This window comes from Salmo trutta, chromosome 24 (assembly GCF_901001165.1).
Source record: "Salmo trutta chromosome 24, fSalTru1.1, whole genome shotgun sequence".
Taxonomy (NCBI): Eukaryota; Metazoa; Chordata; class Actinopteri; order Salmoniformes; family Salmonidae; genus Salmo; species Salmo trutta.
Window position 1 is genome coordinate 10,135,898 of NC_042980.1, and position 19,727 is coordinate 10,155,624.

The 19,727-nt window shown below is 43.6% G+C and overlaps 1 protein-coding gene across 1 annotated transcript in view; it reads left to right on the forward strand.

Annotated features, from left to right (window-relative positions):
* Positions 1-19,727, forward strand: part of hibch (3-hydroxyisobutyryl-CoA hydrolase) — a 50,446-nt gene that overhangs the window by 25,637 nt on the left and 5,082 nt on the right. The window contains exons 8-10 of the mRNA XM_029710897.1: positions 11,637-11,782; positions 12,203-12,289; positions 14,920-14,978. Of these exons, the coding sequence (XP_029566757.1) occupies positions 11,637-11,782; positions 12,203-12,289; positions 14,920-14,978 (292 nt within the window). The remainder of the gene's footprint in view (positions 1-11,636; positions 11,783-12,202; positions 12,290-14,919; positions 14,979-19,727) is intronic.

The window sequence follows — 19,727 nt, forward strand, 5'->3', positions numbered from 1 at the left end:
GTTAATGAGCCTCCCCTCTTACGTTTGCTAGTCTCATCTCAGGGTTTCTCACAGCAATTAAGTTAGTTCTGGTGGTTGTCCACTCAATGCAAGCAAGCTGGAATTGTTTGTTTCTTTTTGGAACCCGCACAGTCTGTACACATGCTATAGGGCATTTGTCCCAAAATCTAAATAATCTTCACAAACTTTGAGGGCCATATATTGAACCCAGCGCATGTTCCTGAATCAAATTGAGATGTCTTTATGTTTTGGACTGTGACAGTTTGTATATTGTCAGTAATTCTTCTGAAGGATTGTGTGTGCTAGGTCTTTATCAATCACCTATACAGACTAAGGTTGGGCGATATTACAATAGCATTGTCTGTCGACGATGATTGACAGCCGTCGTCGATGGTGACAACATCGTGATGTGACAGACGATGGTTTAGCCTATTTGAACTCGAGTCTCGCAGGGCACAGCAGAGCAGCACACAAGTGTCATTCCGAGTAATTTGCTTATTCCTATTTACTAGAGCCTATTTCAATAAATATCATATATTCTACAGAACGCAAGACGGGAATGTAGGCCAGACAGAGTGGAGAATTCCACCAAAGCAGCGCAAAATGTCCAGTCAGAAAATATTGTTATTCTCTCTCTGTCAGTGCATGGGCATTTGGCTATAGCCTAAACTTTATATATATATATATATATATAGAATGGACACCAATGCAGCCGTTTTTATCTCAATATCAAATAATTTCTGGGTAACAGTTAAGTACCTTAATGTGAATGTTTTCAATTAAAATTGTCTAAAAGAGCAATTTCTCAAGCAAGAAATTTGCTTGGACTGTCTATGAGTGGTCTGAGTGGGGAGGGGAAAATGGAAAATTAGCTATTATAGACCCCTTTCTGTGTTTACAAACATTGTCACACGAGGACGATGCGAGCAAGTTGGTGGCAGAACAAGGCGGAGTTCTTTAAAGAACGCCAGCAAAAAAAAAATGTCTCAATTTACATTTTGCTTAGGAGTGCATTTCACATTACTTTTGGATCATAATTGAATTTTAAGTCTCTTATGAATATCCTGCTTAATATAATGTTTGTGTAATTATCTAAAATCAACTGTGTTATACTTAAAGAGCACTTCACACCAGTAAAATGGCTCTTTTGGCTAGCTTTTTCTACAGGCAAAACCATTTTTTTTTGCTAAGATCACAACCAATATATCTCAGCGACTGTTGAAGCAAGAATCAGAACATCATCGTAAGTGTATGAGGACCCCAAAAAAAGTGATTTTAGTTTAATGTAATAAAAACGTAAATGTTGAATGGGCTTCAGATGGCAATGGATTTCTTACTGTCGCGGACGTCTGTGTTTTCTTACTGCCGCCAAGAGTCGCACGCATCTGTACGTGACGTCAGTGTGTCATTTATTGCCAGAGGTTTACCATCTTATTGTTCTATTAATTATTTTCAAACAGCTGTTACGCTAAAAGGGCGTTGTCATCATATCATTCCAACCTCATAGCGTGTAAATGTATATAAAACATCGGGAAATCACGTTTTTGACTGCACTTATTCCCTTCTCTCCATTCGATAGGCTACAGTATGAATATGACTTAAGGATACACTTTATTCATGGCTTTCTCCAGATCAAACAATGAATGTCATTTTATTTGAATAGCCTAGAAACGTAAGGTAGCCAGAGGACTAATTAATGAGAAAGAACAGACAATATCAATAGCCTATAGAAAAATCGAATGACAAGTTTAATCAACAAATGGTCCATGCTCGCCGGGGAAATCCCTCCATGCAAGGTTGAAACAAAAATGGCCATTAACTTTTCTGAAGGAAGCGAGGTCTCCTCCCTCGCGAACGGAATCTCTCGTCCCAACCCCTCCCTTCACCTATGTTTATCATGGCCAAAAAGCAACAACAAAAAAAATCTGGAATTTTTAGATACAGACTGTTTAGATTTTGTGGCTGTGGAATGTAGTGGAAACTGCTTATCCTCCACACACGGGCTTCAAAATCACTGCACCATTTTTAAGCATTGCCTTCACCCAATCCTGATTCCTCCAAATAATCAACGACGAAAGCCCAGAACCAGGAACTACAGCTGCTCGTAACCTATTATAGCTCCGTGATTCGTAATCACATAATTCTACTTGAGCCTTGACAGATTCTCAACGTTTCATCTGTCCATGAGAATCAGTCCACTAGAGATTAGAAGACTGTCCAACCCATAATGTAGGCCTATCATCTAGCTCACTATGGTAACACAGCCCGTTACTCATCAGTCACTGCTCCACCAGAAAGGAATATTAGAAAAGATTTGCCATTGCCTGCACTTAGCCTCTGCCCAGGCTTTCAACAACATTATCTTTCGTCATGATTCATCCAGTTGCATTCAATTTCGTTTTATAGCCCAACTGCCGTTTTAGCGGAGGACAAAGGTTGACATCGCCCCAACTCTACTACACCCAAACACATCCTCTTTTTCAAGGACACTTGCATACAAATACACATCCTGAGACGCACATATAGTCGCTCTCTTTCTCCCTCTCTGTCCCTGTTTCTCTAACACACACACAAAGTTAACGGTCTCTCTCTCTTGCGCACGCACATGTACACACACAAAAGGACACGTCCGTGTGCTGGTTGAGCTGTCTCAATGATTACTTCCTGACTGTGCTCCACCTGAGCTGTGTGGTGTCCTTCACTGCAGTGAGGCTGTCTCCCACTGGAGATGGGACTGTCTCTGGAAGTTCTCTGATCTCTCGCTGTGTGTGTGTGTGTGTGTGCGCGCGCGCGCGCCAAGGTCTATCTTTTTCTTAGAGATGGACCAGTCATTGTCAGTTACGACTCTGAATTCGAAAGTAATGGAGTGTTTCCAAGGGTCCCGTTGTTTTCCGGATAGGCTACCACTGAAGTAAAGCCTTAAGTTCTTCATAGAAGAAAAACACTACATATTATGTCGTTTTTGAACACATGGCATGTGCCCCGGGACTGGCAAGACAGCAGAGGGAAAATAACAATCAGGATAATCATTAAATTGCACATACTGAGACCCGTGCGTGCGTGACTGGACAGTACAGACCAGCTATTAGCAGAGACAGCTTCTCGGGCGGCGTTAGACTTTATCTAGAACTGAGGGAATAATCCTCTTTTGGGCTGCCTGGCTTTCTACCCTGCTGCTTGGTCACACTTTTCTGGCCCAGAGCCACAAGCTGCAGTGCATTTCTCTTCACTTCACCCTCTACCTCTACAGTGGAAGGGCCAAAGCTTAAAGCTACAGCTCAAGTTTAAATTCTCAGAACTGAATTCATTTTTTTTTTACACTTTCTCTTGCATTTGAATGCTAACACCAATGGTAGGCCAACACTGCTTCCATCCGCTTGGAAGGTTCTTCTTTGATGTTATAGTGAAAGGAACTTTAAGAACAGGCCTTTAGGGATTTCCCTTAAGGAATAATTTTCCCTTACCAAAGGGCGTTGCATAGAGCCCCTCAAACGTTTTCCTTAGGTAAAGGCACAGAGTTTCTAAACCCAGAGACACAACATCGTGAGACTTCCGGGAACGTTCCGGTGTTTTCTATTTTGTGCCACACTGCAGCATCTGCTGAAAAACTTTGGAAAGGAAAACAAATGATTTGGGGTATTGGGATTTTGGTTACTGCTGTTTTTTTGCTCGTTCGTACTGCTTGTTTGAGGCTCGTCTGTTGCTACATCGGCGCATTGATTTTGTCCGGATTTTGTCCATCTGCCTAGCAACAACTAGTGGCGGGCTTGCGGGAAGATTTTCATGTGAGCATTGAAGTAACGCAAAGATTTCCCTTCTGTTGCCCAATGGTCGGATTGACCAGATGATTATCTGCATAATTGTAACAGGCTCTCAGCTACTTTTTCTCCCCAATTGGTAGTTACATTCTTGTCCCATCGCTGCAACTCCCGTATGTACTCGGGAGAGGCGAAGGTCGAGAGCCATGCATCCTCCGAAACACGACCCTGCCAAGCCACACTGCTTCTTGACAAACTGCTCGCTTAATCCGGAAGGCAGCCGCACCAATGTGTCGGAGGAAACACTGTACAACTGCCGACCGAAGTCAGCGTGCATGCGCCCAACCCGCATGCGCCAGGCTCGCTAGAGCGTGATGAGACAAGGACATCTCGACCGGCCAAATCCTTGCCTAACCCGGACGATGCTTGGCCAATTGTGTGCCGCCTCATGGTTCTCCTGGTTGCGGTCGGCTGCGACACAACCCGGGATTGAACCCGGGTCTGTAGTGATGTCTTAGACCGCTGCGCCACTTGGGAGGCCCTATTTGTGTAGGTTTTTTATTGCAGAGTGAAAACTAAATGGACACTTGTCAGAACCTGGGTATGGGATGGAGGGGGGAAATGGGAGGGTAGAGCGAGATGACAAATTCAGACATGCTACTTTTCTACAGTAAATGGGAGAGAGACCAATAGCTAGAATGTTATTTGACTTTTTAACTCTACTATTGTTTTAAATTTTGAAAAGCAGTTTTTCTTTACCGGGCAAAGCAAAAATAGTCGGCTGGTGACTAGTGATTACCGGGAAAGCAAGAGTCGCTTGTGCAATGTGTAGCCTATATCAGGGGTGTCGAAACCTTTTCACTCAGGACCCCCTTCCAGCATTGGGGAGTATCCCGCACCCCCCTTGCTGTGCGACATGTTTATTTCTATGGGCACAAGCACTGTTCAGGACACAAACTGTTCACATCTTCTTGGCGGAGAGACAACTTGGCAGGATTAAAGCTTATTTCCTGCAATTCTACACATTTTTCCATGCCTAATTGAGTGACTCAAACATTACAACAAAATCTATAGGCTAAAAAACCCAGCTAAAAACATTAGCTGACATGGGCTGGTTGAGCTGGATAATTCTGACAAATTATAAATGGCTCTCTAAGGTATGCAATGACTGACATTATTTTGGGGGGGCGGAACCCCGTGCCCCCCCTTGCCGACCCGGGGCGCACCCCACAGTTTGGGAACCACTGGCGTACAGTGGCAAGAAAAAGTATGTGAACCCTTTGTAATTATCTGGATTTCTGCATAAATTGGTCATAAAATTAGATCTGATCTTCATCTAAGTCATAACAACAGACAAACACAGTCTGCTTAAACTAATAACACACACATTGTATTTTTCTTGTCTATATTGAATACATCATTTAAACATTCACAGTGTAGGTTGGAAAAACACTGCTTTCTAGCACGTCAAGCTAACTTAGAGTAATTAGCCAGCTAGCCATGGATTGTGCACTTTCCATCATTTAGCTAAGTAGCTAGATAGCTATAGATCTAGCTAGCTGGTTAGGGCAGAGGAAAGCAACATTCACCTCCTAAAATGCTGTTTACATTTATATCAATACTGAATGAAGCACTTACGGGACCTCATGGGCACCCTTAACTTTTTCGCTTAATTTAAGGGGGTAAATTCACCTTCATTTTTTGTGCAACTGACTTAAAGTTAAGGAAACTTTAAGCGAACGGATGAGGGGAAAATGTCACCTAAGATTTAAGTTTTATGCAACCGCGCACAGGCCCTTTCAATCAATGACTCAGTTGAGATCATTGGCCTAGTAATATCCTCTTTTCTCACCACCACCCCCTGCCCCTTATCCCACCATTGCAGTCCACTTGGCTGGTGTCTTCGTAATCACTTGTCCAATTATCCCAAAAGCAGTGACAAGGAAAGACTAACGATTTATCTCAGACACCTTCCAATGTCCACACATGCTTCTCTGAATGCTTCATGCAGAGTGGGTGCTATAGAGCAAGTAGTCTCACTAGTCTTTCTGCACATTGACCAGAATTTAAGAGAAGCACAAATGAATCAGTGATTTTGTTTTAACCTGTGAGAAACATTATAATGGAACAGTCTTTCTCCATTTTGACCAGAAATAAGAGCCAAACAGAAACGGAAGCCTATTTTTAACACGGGTTTAGACTTTCCCAGTTCAATTAAGATATCATCACTGTATGTGCTGTCGATCTGGGATTTCACTTGGACGTTCCTCCCCCATCATCCACCGCCAGTACCTTAACCCCCTCCACTATAGGATTAAAAGATTGTGTTTGTCTTTAACCCTCCTTGCTTTAGGCTTCAACAGGATTTATAATCTGGTATTTATGATATTACATTTTCAGCCCAGAATCAGGTCAGAGATTCTAATCCCTGACCCTACTCTCTCTCTCTCGCTCTCTTCCTCTCCCACTAGTGTCATCATGCCATGGAGAAACCAAGCTCTCTTTATCTGCTCTGCTGTTGAAAACGATTGCCGCGTTGCATAATTTAAGACAGGAATACTCAAATCCTTTACAATTTGAGACATTCTTGAAATGTTCCCTAAATAACATGCAGATTATGGCAAGGATCTGAACAGTGACGGTTCCCCATCACCCGCTTTACACCTCACCACAATTGAGCCTCCATTAGAGATTTCTGGAAAGCTGTCTAATAAAGGGCCTATTTGAGTCTCTTGTTCTGGTGGCCAACTAGCACCAGCTTGATTCCAGGTGCTTGTCCATGTATTGAAGTGGCTCAACTGAAAGACGCTATTGTAGACACCATCTGTATCAAGGGAGGTTTGTCTGCTATTGTTTTCATTACTGGGCGGAAGTCTTTCTGGGCCTCACAGCAACAACCCAGGACCTCACTGAGAAGGAAATCTCTGGCCCTTTTGTCACTTGTGGGTGTAGGATCTGTGACAGGTTCCACACTGCCCTTTCAACTTATTGTATTTACTAGAAATTATAGAGCTTCCAACATTGTGTACCAATGACATTTCATTTTTATCGCAACAAATATATAAACAGTGGGGGAAAAAAGTATTTGATCCCCTGCTGATTTTGTACGTTTGCCCACTTACAAAGAAATGATAAGTCTCTAATTTTAATGGTAGGTTTATTTGAACAGTGATAGACAGAATAACAACAAAAAAATCCAGAAAAACACGTCAAAAATGTTATAAAATGATTTTCATTTTGATGAGGGAAATAAGTATTTGACCCCTCTGCAAAACATGACTTAGTACTTGGTGGCAAAACCCTTGTTGGCAATCAGAGGTCAGACGTTTCTTGTAGTTGGCCACCAGGTTTGCACACATCTCAGGAGGGATTTTGTCCCACTCCTCTTTGCAGATCTTCTCCAAGTCATTAAGGTTTCGAGGCTGATGTTTGGCAACTCGAACCTTGAGCTCCCTCAACAGATTTTCTATGGGATTAAGGTCTGGAGACTGGCTAGGCCACTCCAGGACCTTAATGTGCTTCTTCTTGAGCCACTCCTTTGTTGCTTTGGCCGTGTGTTTTGGGTCATTGTCATGCTGGAATACCCATCCACGACCCATTTTCAATGCCCTGGCTGAGGGAAGGAGGTTCTCACCCAAGATTTGACAGTACATGGCCCCGTCAAATGATGCAGTGAAGTTGTCCTGTCCCCTTAGCAGAAAAACACCCCCAAAGCATAATGTTTCCACCTCCATGTTTGACGGTGGAGATGGTGTTCTTGGGGTCATAGGCAGCATTCCTCCTCCTCCAAACACGGCGAGTTGAGTTGATGCCAAAGAGCTCCATTTTGGTCTCATCTGACCACAACACTTTCACCAGTTGTCCTCTGAATCATTCAGATGTTCATTGGCAAACTTCAGACGGGCATGTATATGTATTCTTGAGCAGGGGGACCTTGCAGGCGCTGCAGGATTTCAGTCCTTCACGGCGTAGTGTGTTACCAATTGTTTTCTTGGTGACTATGGTCCCAGCTGCCTTGAGATCATTGACAAGATCCTCCCGTGTAGTTCTGGGCTGATTCCTCACCGTTCTCATGATCATTGCAACCCCACGAGGTGAGATCTTGCATGGAGCCCCAGGCCGAGGGATATTGACAGTTCTTTTGTATTTCTTCCATTTGCGAATAATCGCACCAAATGTTGTCACCTTCTCACCAAGCTGCTTGGCGATGGTCTTGTAGCCCATTCCAGCCTTGTGTAGGTCTACAGTCTTGTCCCTGACATCCTTGGAGACCTCTTTGGTCTTGGTCATGGTGGAGAGTTTGGAATCTGATTGATTGATTGCTTCTGTGGACAGGTGTCTTTTTTACAGGTAACAAGCTGCGGTTAGGAGCACTCCCTTTAACCTGTCTGGGGAAGGTGGGACGTTTGCGTCCCACCCTAGTCAACAGCCAGTGGAATCGCGCGAAATACAAAACCTCATAAATGCTATAACTTCAATTTCTCAAACATATGACTATTTTACACCATTTTATAGATACACCTCTCCTGAATCGAACCACGTTGTCCGATTTTCAAAAAGGCTTTACAGCAAAAGCAAAACATTAGATTATGTTAGGAGAGTACCCTGCCAAAAATAATCACACTGCCATTTTCAAAGCAACTAGATGCATCACAAATACCCAAAACACAGCTAAATGCATCACTAACCTTTGACAATCTTCATCAGATGACACTCCTAGGACATCATGTTACACAATACATGCAATTTTTGTTCATTTAAAGTTCATATTTATATATAAAAACAGCATTTTCCATCGGCGCGTGACGTTCAGAAAATATACTGCTCAAAAAAATAAAGGGAACACTTAAACAACACATCCTAGATCTGAATGAAAGAAATAATCTTATTAAATACTTTTTTCTTTACATAGTTGAATGTGCTGACAACAAAATCACACAAAAATAATCAATGGAAATCCAATTTATCAACCCATGGAGGTCTGGATTTGGAGTCACACTCAAAATTAAAGTGGAAAACCACTACAGGCTGATCCAACTTTGATGTAATGTCCTTAAAACAAGTCAAAATGAGGCTCAGTAGTGTGTGTGGCCTCCACGTGCCTGTATGACCTCCCTACAATGCCTGGGCATGCTCCTGATGAGGTGGCGGATGTCCTCTTGAGGGATCTCCTCCCAGACCTGGACTAAAGCATCCGCTAACTCATGGACAGTCTGTGGTGCAACGTGGTGTTGGTGGATGGAGCGAGACATGATGTCCCAGATGTGCTCAATTGGATTCAGGTCTGGGGAACGGGCGGGCCAGTCCATAGCATCAATGCCTTCCTCTTGCAGGAACTGCTGACACACTTCAGCCACATGAGGTCTAGCATTGTCTTGCATTAGGAGGAACCCAGGGCCAACCGCACCAGCATATGGTCTCACAAGGGGTCTGAGGATCTCATCTCGGTACCTAATGGCAGTCAGGCTACCTCTGGCGAGCACATGGAGGGCTGTGCGGCCCCCCCCAAAGAAATGCCACCCCACACCATGACTGACCCACCGCCAAACCGGTCATGCTGGAGGATGTTGCAGGCAGCAGAACGTTCTCCACGGCGTCTCCAGACACTGTCACGTCTGTCATGTGCTCAGTGTGAACCTGCTTTCATCTGTGAAGAGCACAGGGCGCCAGTGGCGAATTTGCCAATCTTGGTGTTCTCTGGCAAATGCCAAACGTCCTGCACAGTGTTGGGCTGTAAGGACAACCCCCACCTGTGGACGTCGGGCCCTCATACCACCCTCATGGAGTCTGTTTCTGACCGTTTGAGCAGACACATGCACATTTGTGGCCTGCTGGAGGTCATTTTGCAGGGCTCTGGCAGTGCTCCTCCTTGCACAAAGGCGGAGGTAGCGGTCCTGCTGCTGGGTTGTTGCCCTCCTACGGCCTCCTCCACGTCTCCTGATGTACTGGCCTGTCTCCTGGTAGCACCTCCATGCTCTGGACACTACGCTGACAGACACAGCAAACCTTCTTGCCACAGCTCGCATTGATGTGCCATCCTGGATGAGCTGCACTACCTGAGCCACTTGTGTGGGTTGTAGACTCCGCCTCATGCTACCACTAGAGTGAAAGCACCGCCAGCATTCAAAACTGACCAAAACATCAGCCAGGAAGCATAGGAACTGAGAAGTGGTCTGTGGTCCCCACCTGCAGAACCACTCCTTTATTGGGGGTGTCTTGCTAATTGCCTATAATTTCCACCTGTTGTCTATTCCATTTGCACAACGGCATGTGAAATTTATTGTCAATCAGTGTTGCTTCCTAAGTGGACAGTTTGATTTCACAGAAGTGTGATTGACTTGGAGTTACATTGTTGTTGAAGTGTTCCCTTTATTTTTTTGAGCAGTGTATTTTCCCTCAAATGTTTCCGGTGAATCAGCGCTACAATTTACAAAATTACTATTAGAAAACATTGTTAAAATGTAATATTGTCATTCAAAGAATTATAGATTAACATCTCATTGCCAGATTTAAAAATAACTTTACTGGGAAATCACACTTTGCAATAAACAACGTGGTATGCTCAGAAAAATAGGCTAGGCGATACATGTTAGCGCCATCTTGGAACCATCTAAAATCAAAAATACTATTGTAAATATTCCCTTACCGTTGATTATCTTCATCAGAAGGCACTTCCAGGGATCCCAGTTCCACAACAAATGTAGTTTTGTTCGAAAAAGTTAATAATTTATGTCCCAATAGTTCCTTCTTGTTAGCGCTTTCCGAAGGCTACTCATAATGTACTGAAGCGTGCGGGACTTGTCGTCACGAATGTGCAAAAAATATATATTTATGTTCGTTCAAACATGTCAAACGTTGTATAACATAAATCTTTAGGGCCTTTTTCAACCAGAGCTTCAATAATATTCAAGGCAGACAATTGCATTGTCTTAGTAAACGTTTCGGAACAAAAGGTTTCCCATGGGCGCCCGCATCATAGTAGTAATAGCCCTCCCCCTGTGACCAACTTCCCAAGCCTCTCTTTGGGTCAGTTTCTACCATAGAAGACTCAAACCACTTTGTAAAGACTGTTGACATCTAGTGGAAGCCTTAGGAAGTGCTAAATGATTAATAAGTCCCTGTGTGTTTCAATGGCAAAGGTTTGAAGTGATTCCACACATCAGATTTCCATTTCCTATTAGGATTTGTCTCAGGCTTTTAACTGCCATATGAGTTCTGTTATACTCACAGACACCATTCAAACAGTTTTAGAAACTTTAGAGTGTTTTCTATCCAAATCTTATGCATATTCTAGTTACTGGGCAGGAGTAGTAACCAGATTAAATCGGGTACGTTTTTTATCCGGCCGTGCAAATACTGCCCCCTATCCCCAACAAGTTAAGAGTGTGCTCCTAATCTCAGCTCGTTACCTGTATAAAAGACACCTGGGAGCCAGAAATCTTTCTGATTGAGAGGGGGTCAAATACTTATTTCCCTCATTAAAATGCAAATCAATTTACAACATTTTTGACATGCGTTTTTCTCTATTTTTGTTGTTATTCTGTCTCTCACTGTTCAAATAAACCTACCATTAAAATTATAGACTGATCCTTTCTTTATCAGTGGGCAAACGTACAAAATCAGCAGAGGATCAAATACTTTTTCCCCCCACTGTGGTGTGTGTGTGTATGTTTATTATTATTATATATTTTTTTTTTTTTTTTTTTTTATTGCAACATATTTGCACCTGCTATTTGTACTAGGTTAATTAGCTAATCAATAATTGACTGAAACATGTGTTGCCAACCACTCTCCCAACTAGATATGTTTCACTGCTAGATATGTTGTTTTTTTAATCTAATTTACAGCACCATGACTTGATTTGTCTTGATTTGCCAGGACTGTTCCCTGATGTGGGCGGCGGCTACTTCCTGCCAAGGCTACAGGGCCAGCTGGGCCTCTTCCTGGCCCTGACGGGATTCCGCCTCAAAGGACGCGATGTCCAGAGAGCAGGAGTTGCCAGTCACTTTGTGGAGTCTCAAAAGGTACTGCTGGGGCTGGGAGAAGGGCGGGAGGTCAGGGCTCCAGTGGGGAGCCGGGTGCTGAGTCAGTGGGTCCATGGCCAACGTCTGCAGGTGCCAACAAACTCCTGGCACAAAATGGCTTCTCCTTTTTATAGCTGCCAAGACACTGTTGGTGTGAGGCTATTATCAGGGACTAGAGTTCATGTAGGACTACTACCTTCAACGAATGCAGGAGAGCAGCAGGGTTCAGATTTCCTGAATACAAAAACAACATTTTACCTTTGTGTAATACAAATAGCTGTAGCCCCGACTGGGGAAAATCATATTGACCTGAGAGGGTTCCATTTTGGAGAGGTGAAAGTCTTCAATCATGAGTCAAAGTAAACTCTTGTGGTGTGGTCAAGATCAAGATAGATCATTCTCTTCCCTCTTTTTCCACAGATTGCAGCCCTTGAGAAGGAGCTGGTGGACCTGAAAACTCCCTCCATTGAAGACGTCTCCAGAGTGTTGGACTCCTATCAGAAACGGGTAGGTTGCCTGGTTCCTGGCTCCTAACCAACTTTGTAGTATACTGTTTATCCTGAGGCTGCATTTATTTTAGCTGGGGACTATAATAAAGCAAATCTGAGGAAAACACTACCAAAGTTTTACCAACACATTGCCTGCGATACTCGCGCATCAAAAACTCTCAAACATTTCTACTCTCCTTTCCGGGACGGCTACAAGGCCCTCCCTTCAGCAAATCAGATCACACCTCCATTCTGCTCCTCCCTTCCTAAAGGCAGAAACTCAAACAGGAAGTACCCGTGGTAAGGTCTGTTCAACACTGGTCTGACCAATTGGAATCCATGCTTCAAGATTTTTTTGCTTACGTAGACTGTGATATGTTCCGGGTTGCCTCTGAGAATAACATTGACGGTATACACTGACACGGTGGCGGAGTTCATCAGGAAGTCTATAGGAGATGTTGTTCCCACCTTGACGATTTAAAGCCTATCCAAACCAAAAACCGTGGATAGATTGCAGCATTCGCACAAAACGGAAAGTGGAAACCACCGCATTTAACCACGGCAAGGTGACTGGGAATACGGTTGAGTACAAACAGTCCAGTTATGCCATCCGTAAGGCAATCAAACAGACAAAACGTTAGTACAGAGACAAAGTGGAGTCTCAATTCAACGGCTCAGACACGAGACGAATGTGGCAGGGACTCCAGATAATCATGAATTAAAAAGGGAATATCAGCCACGTCTCAGACACCGTCTTGCTACCAGCCACCTTCTTCACCCGCTTCGAAGGAAAATAAACAGTGCCACCGACGTGGGCCATCACTGCTTCCAAAGACTGAGCTCTCGTTCTCCCTGGCAGACGTGAGTAAGACATTTAGGCGCGTTAACCCTCTCAAGGCTGCCGGCCCAGACGACATCCCTAGCAATGTCCACAGAGCATGCGCAGACCAGCTGGCTGGAGTGTTTACGGACATATTCAATTTCTCCCTATCCCAGTCTGCTGTCCCCACTTGCTTCAAGATATACACCATTGTTCGTGTACCCAAGAAAGCGAAGGTAACTGAGCTAAATGACTATTGCGCCGTAGCACTCATGTCTGTCATGAAGTGCTTTGAGAGGCTAGTTAAGGATCATATCACCTCCACCTTATCCGACACCCTATACCCACTGCAATTTGCATACCACCCCTATAGAGCCACGGATGACGCAATCATCACACTGCACACTGCCCTATCCCATCTGAACAAGAGGAATACCTATGTAAGAATGCTGTTCATTGACTACAGCTCAGCCTTCAACACCATAGTGACCTCCAAGCTCATCATTAAGCTCAGGGTCCTGGGTCTGAACCCCGCCCTGTGCAACTGGGTCCTGGACTTCCTGACGGGCCAACCACATCGCTGATCTTCGACACAGGGGCCCCACAAAGGTGCGTGATCAGCCCCCTCCTGTACTCCCTGTTCACCCATGACTGCGGGGCCACGCACGTCTCCAACTCGATCATCAAGACGACACCACAGTGGTAAGCCTGATTTACCAACAGTGAGACAGCTTACAGGGAGGAGATGAGGGCCCTGGCGGAGTGGTGCCAGGAAAATAACCTCAACATCAACAAAATGAAGGAGCTGATCGTGGTCTTCGGGAGACATTAGAGGGAGCACGCCCCCATCCACATTAATGGCGCCACAGTGGACAAGATGAAAAGCTTCAAGTTCCTCGGCGTACACATCACTGACAATCTGAAATGATCCACCCACACAGACTGTGTGGTGAAGAAGGCGCAAAAGCACCTCTTCAACCTCAGGCGGCCCAAAAAAATGTGACCCTCACTAATTTTTACAGATGCACCATTGAGAGCATCCTGTCGGGCTATATCACCGCCTGGTACGGCAACTGCACCGTCAGCAATCGCAGCGCACTCCACTGGAACACTGGTCACTTTAATAATGTTTACATACTGTTTTACCCACTTCATATGTATAATAATGTATTCTAGTCATAGCCTATCCTGTTTAACTAATGCTGTACATATACTATTCTGTCCTACATATTCTTCAGATATACTACATATTCTACATCTGTATACCGTCCATCATTTCTATACATCCCATATATACTGTGTACATACTCACTCACTCACTCAGACATTGCTTATCCTTCTTTAGATTTGTGTTTATTGGTAGATATTACTGCACTGTTGGAGCCAAGCACACAAGCATTTCGCGACCAATAAATTTGATTTGATTGCTTTTTTTCCGTTTTGTGTAAATGTTCTGCTTCATACTAATCGGGTTGTTAGTCATATCTATGTAGGATCTACTGTGTGTGTGTGTTCACGTACCGTTAGTCTATGCCTTGGTTTGGTGTGTTCAGGGCTAGGGTTTTTATAGCCCCCTATGTGGGTTTATACAGGGGTAATATAAACTTGGACCTGCATTAAGCCGGTGGAGTTGAACACAACAGTATGTGCGGCGTAGTGTTGTGCCAACTGGCCTGAGATTTCCCTAAGTGTAAATGGAATTAATTGGAAACGCCATCAATATCTGCATTGCCAGTCCTTAACATTGTAATACACTCCCAAGAGGAAGAATGTGGAAACGAGAAAGTGTATGTATGTGTGTAACTAATATCCATGAATTCTGTCCACAGAGCAGTCTGGATGCAGAGAAACCATTTGTCCTTGAGCAGCACATAGACTTGATTGATAAGTAAGTCCTCTGAATACCACAGCCTTCATTCTTTTTTTCCTAGGTGGTCTAACTGACAAAGCCATGAGCCACACAATTTAGAAACGAGTTGGGTGAGGGTCAGAGAAGTGTATACAGCTTTTAACATGCTAGTTATAATACAGTATGTTGGAGAACAAAAGTCCCTTTGTAAACCTTTGTGAGCAGACTCCAGGAACAGATTGTATTAAAAACGAGTGCGACGTCTCTAGTGTCTTCACGCTGATTAATGATTCCTGCCAACGCTGTCCTTGTTTTACCGCTGGCTTATGCACCTCTGCTTGTGTGCTCACACACACACACACACACACACACACACACACACCCCGAGATGAAACCCAGCTCTTCAAAAGCATGGCCCCGTTACAGAGCGTAGCCCTATTTATTGTAATAACACACTGGAAAGGCAGGTTGTGTTCCCTCCCATACCAAACAGCTACAGAACATTTCCTTAGCACTAATTACTTTTCTCTGTGATTTACAATATGTGTCCATGTGTGACAGAGGCACACTCTGGCCTAGAGGACATTGGGCCGTGGTGTAACCACAGCCCTTGGAGCAGTACGTAAGCCTGAGTCGGAGTAGGCCAACTGTTATTAGCATTAAACGCTTCTCTCCGTTAGTTGCCCTGTGGTAGCTTGACGGCAGTGTTCTTTAATCATGGTTCTAGGTACCTGCAGGGTGTGTAGGCTTTTGTTCCAGCCCAGCTCTAAATGATGTCACACATGATTCATCTAATCAAGGGCTCGATAATTACTGGTGTCAGATGTTTTAGTACTGGGCTGGAACAAAAGCCAGCACACCATGTGCGTTTCCAGGAACAGCATTAAAGCACACTGCACAACAAACGGTTCTGTTACATTGAGCATTGGTGCCAGTGATTTATATATAGACTAGATGACTGACGGGGTGCTGTTTTGAAGCCACAGCACCTCCATCTTGGCACTCCTCCACCATTGTAAAACAAAAAAATATTTCGGAAGCTAGAGAAATGCATTTATTGATGTAAAAAAATGTTTTTACCAAATGTATTCTATTACAGACCCCTTAATGCATACTTTTAAATTATGTGAGCTAAATATCAAAATATAAAATGAAGAAATATAACATTTTCTTAAAGCATGATTTTTTTAAAGTACTAATGTTACTTTCCCCACATCAACAACAAATACTTAAATACTGTAGAATTCCATTAATTCCTATGGAGGACTGTTTCATCTGAGGAGTGCCAGTATGGCTGACCGGTGGCTTCAAAGCCTCTCATTGGCCAATACAAAGCATCAGCAATCCAGGGTTTATATACATCATTGATTGGTGCACTGCTAACACAGTTGGGGGCCTGCAGCACGGAGAGAGAGAGAGAGAGCGGAGAGAGAGAGAGAGAGCGCTTCCTTTTGAGCTGAGAAAGAGATCACCCCTAGTCGCTATTTATATGCCCTCTTATCGAGTACACCCTTCATTTTCACTTATCATCACTGGCCCTGTCTACCGTATGTGTTTGTTATGAAATGCTGTTGTGTAATGTAGGCTATTTTTCACACTTGTCCTTGGCTGTTTGCCGTTTTACTGACACACATACTCCTTCTAATGTCTCTCAGAGAATGATTGATGTGATGTTTAACTGTAGACAATTAAGGCCCCGGTGGATGTCAATCCCACCTGCACACTAGGTATTATAACATTGGTCTCGTGCCAAGAAAGTGCATATTTTATTCAAATAGTTTTTTCAGTGAGTAGTTGCATTGCTTTAAACATTTTGCACATAATGAAATGAAAGAGTGACCCCAACACATTCAGGTGCCGACATACGCTAGGTCAGTGTTTTCCCTGTTGGGGGTACTCGAGGACTGGCACTTTCATGTGCCAGTCCTCGAGTACCCCCAACAGCACACATTTTAGTTGTAGGCCTGGATATAAACACCTGATTCAATTTGTTAGCAATTGAGGTTATTCTTCAATAACACAGTTCCCCAAAGCAAATCAGGGGGAGAAAATAGATTTATTTCAGCAAGACAAATCATAGGTGCTGTGCTGAAAAGTAGACGCTCAGTCTTCCCTGTCCTTCACTTTTTTTCTCCACAGAACAAAGGACAGGATGCCACTTATACCCCCACCCACCCTAGCCTGGGTTTAACAAATCAGAAGTCCTTGCAGGACAACTTGGCCAATGGTCAAATAACAAGTATCCCATTAATCGTTAATCCTAGTCCTCTCGTTGTGTATTTATCTTCCAAGTATTATTACAAACTTGTCAACTAATCAGGTGAGTTTGTCAGGGGCAACCACAAAAATCTATCAAATTTTATTTGTCACATGCTTCGTAAACAACAGGCGTAGACTAACAGTGAAATTATTGCATACAGGTCCTTTTCCAAAAATGCAGAGTTGAAGATAAAAAATAAAATATAAGTAGTGACACGAGGAATGTCTTCCCTGTGGCTCAGTTGGTAGAGCATGGTGTTTGCAATGCCAGCATGGTGTGTGCAACGCCAGGGTTGTGGGTTCGATTCCCACGGGGGGCCAGTACAAAAAACAAATGCATGAAATGTATGCATTCACTACTGTAAGTCGCTCTGGATAAGAACGTCTGCTAAATGACTAAAATGTAAATGTAAAAATGAATAAATACACAGTGAATAACAAAAACAAGTAAAATAACGTGGCTATATACAAGTAGTACCAGTACTGAGTCTATGTGCAGGGATATGAGGTAATTGTGGACACCTGCTCATCGAACGTCTCATTCCAAAATCATTGGCATTAAACTAGATGCTGGAACATTGCTGCGGGGACTTGCTTCCATTCAACCACGATTATTAGTGATGATGTTGGGCACTGATGATGGTCGATTTTAGGCTTGGCTTGCGGTTAGCGTTACAATTCATCCCAAAGGTGTTTGATAGGGTTGAGGTCAGGGCTCTGCCGTCCAGTCAAGTTCTTCCACACCGATCTCGATAAACCATTTGTGACCCGTTTCAGGAAACTAGGCGTATGTCGTGGGTCACTACTTCACAGGAGAGCCGTTTGAACGTGAACTTCTTCATTTTTATCAAAATGCGTTTTTTTGCAGAAATGCCTTCTCGAACATGTGAACTTTCATGTGCCTTAATAACAAACTTGTATGCCATCTGTAAATACGAATAAAATTGTTAAATTACCAGCTTAGTTGGTTTAGCCACAGAAAAAGATCGCAACCTTCCAACTAGCCATGATTAGCTGAGATAATGAGTGGGCTGGACATGCCGAGAGATGAGTTTGGATTGGTCTGCCATATAGCACGCTTCTGTCTATTTGAGCTGGTCAGTATGTCTAGGTAATCCTGTCTAATGCGGTTTTACATATTTTTTTAATTCTGTAGTAAAACTACAGAAAGTATTTCTCTCCGCTTTCTGGAGGACCGAATTTTGAAATCAGTGGAATTCGAGTATGATAGCTAAGTAGATGGCGCAAACTCCGGATTACATCTTCAAACTAAGGGCAAACATGGCATCCGACAGGAGACGCGTCCATCCATGAATGATGTATACGGGTACATTTTCAGATATTACACATTTCTAATTTTGACAGAAAGTGGTTTCATTTCAAGGTAAAGTGTACTGTTAGCTAGCTAGCTAACTTTAGCTGGCTGGCTCGCTAGCTAACGTTACGTGTATGATCTATTTATATGTATTTTAGAGCCATTTACTTGGCTAGCTATAGCCTAATGTTAGCTAGCTAACATCAAACCTGGTTGGTTAGCTGCCTGCAGATTCATGCAGGGTAGTAATGTAATGAGTTGGGATTATGATTCATTATTTACCTAGCTAGCTACATGTCTTAACAAAAGACTCCACTATGCAAGTAACCATTTTGGGTGCGTTCGTAATTTCAGTCTGGCAATCTACTCAGATTTCAGAGCACTCTCGTCTGAGTGGACCAGACCGCAGAATAACTGATGAATTTACAAACGCTCAACACCTGTTGAATATAACCGGTGTCAGTAAACGTTGTCAAAAAAGTGTAATTAAATTGTTGCCAGCAGCACAGTTAGTCACCAACGCTCTAGATAACATGAAAACAGCCTAACCAGCTCTGCTAGGGCGAGTAAAATGGTCAGAGTGGGGTGTTCTCTCATTGTGTCTAAAAGTAGCTAGCAAGCTAGCCAATGTTAGCCAGTTAGCTTGGGTGCTTGACTGCCATTGTGAGGTCAGACCGTTCGGATCAACCCTACTCATCGGCCAGGGCGTCCAGTGTGCGCTCTGAACGCTCCGAGAGCGAAACATAGGATGCCACGTTGAAAGTCGCTGAGCTCTTCAGTAAAGCCGTTCCACTGCCAATGTTTGTCGATGGAGATTGCATGGCTGTGTGCTTGATTTTATACACCTGTCAGCAATGGGTGTTGCTGAAATGGCTGAATCCACTAATTTCAAGGGGTGTCCATATACTTTTGTATATATAGTGTAGGTAGGGGTAAAGTGACTAGGCAACAGGATGGATAATAGACAGTAGCAGCAGCGTAGGTGGTTAGTGTGAATGTGTGTGTGTGTGTGTGTGTGTGTGTGTGTGTGTGTGTGTGTGTGTGTGTGTGTGTGTGTGTGTGTGTGTGTGTGTGTGTGTGTGTGTGTGTGTGTGTGTGTGTGTGTGTGTGTGTGTGTGTGTGTGTGTGTGTGTGTGTGTGTGTGTTTGGGTACAGTCCAGTATGTGTGCATAGAGTCAGTGCAAGTGTTAGAGCAGAAATGGGTCAATGCAGGT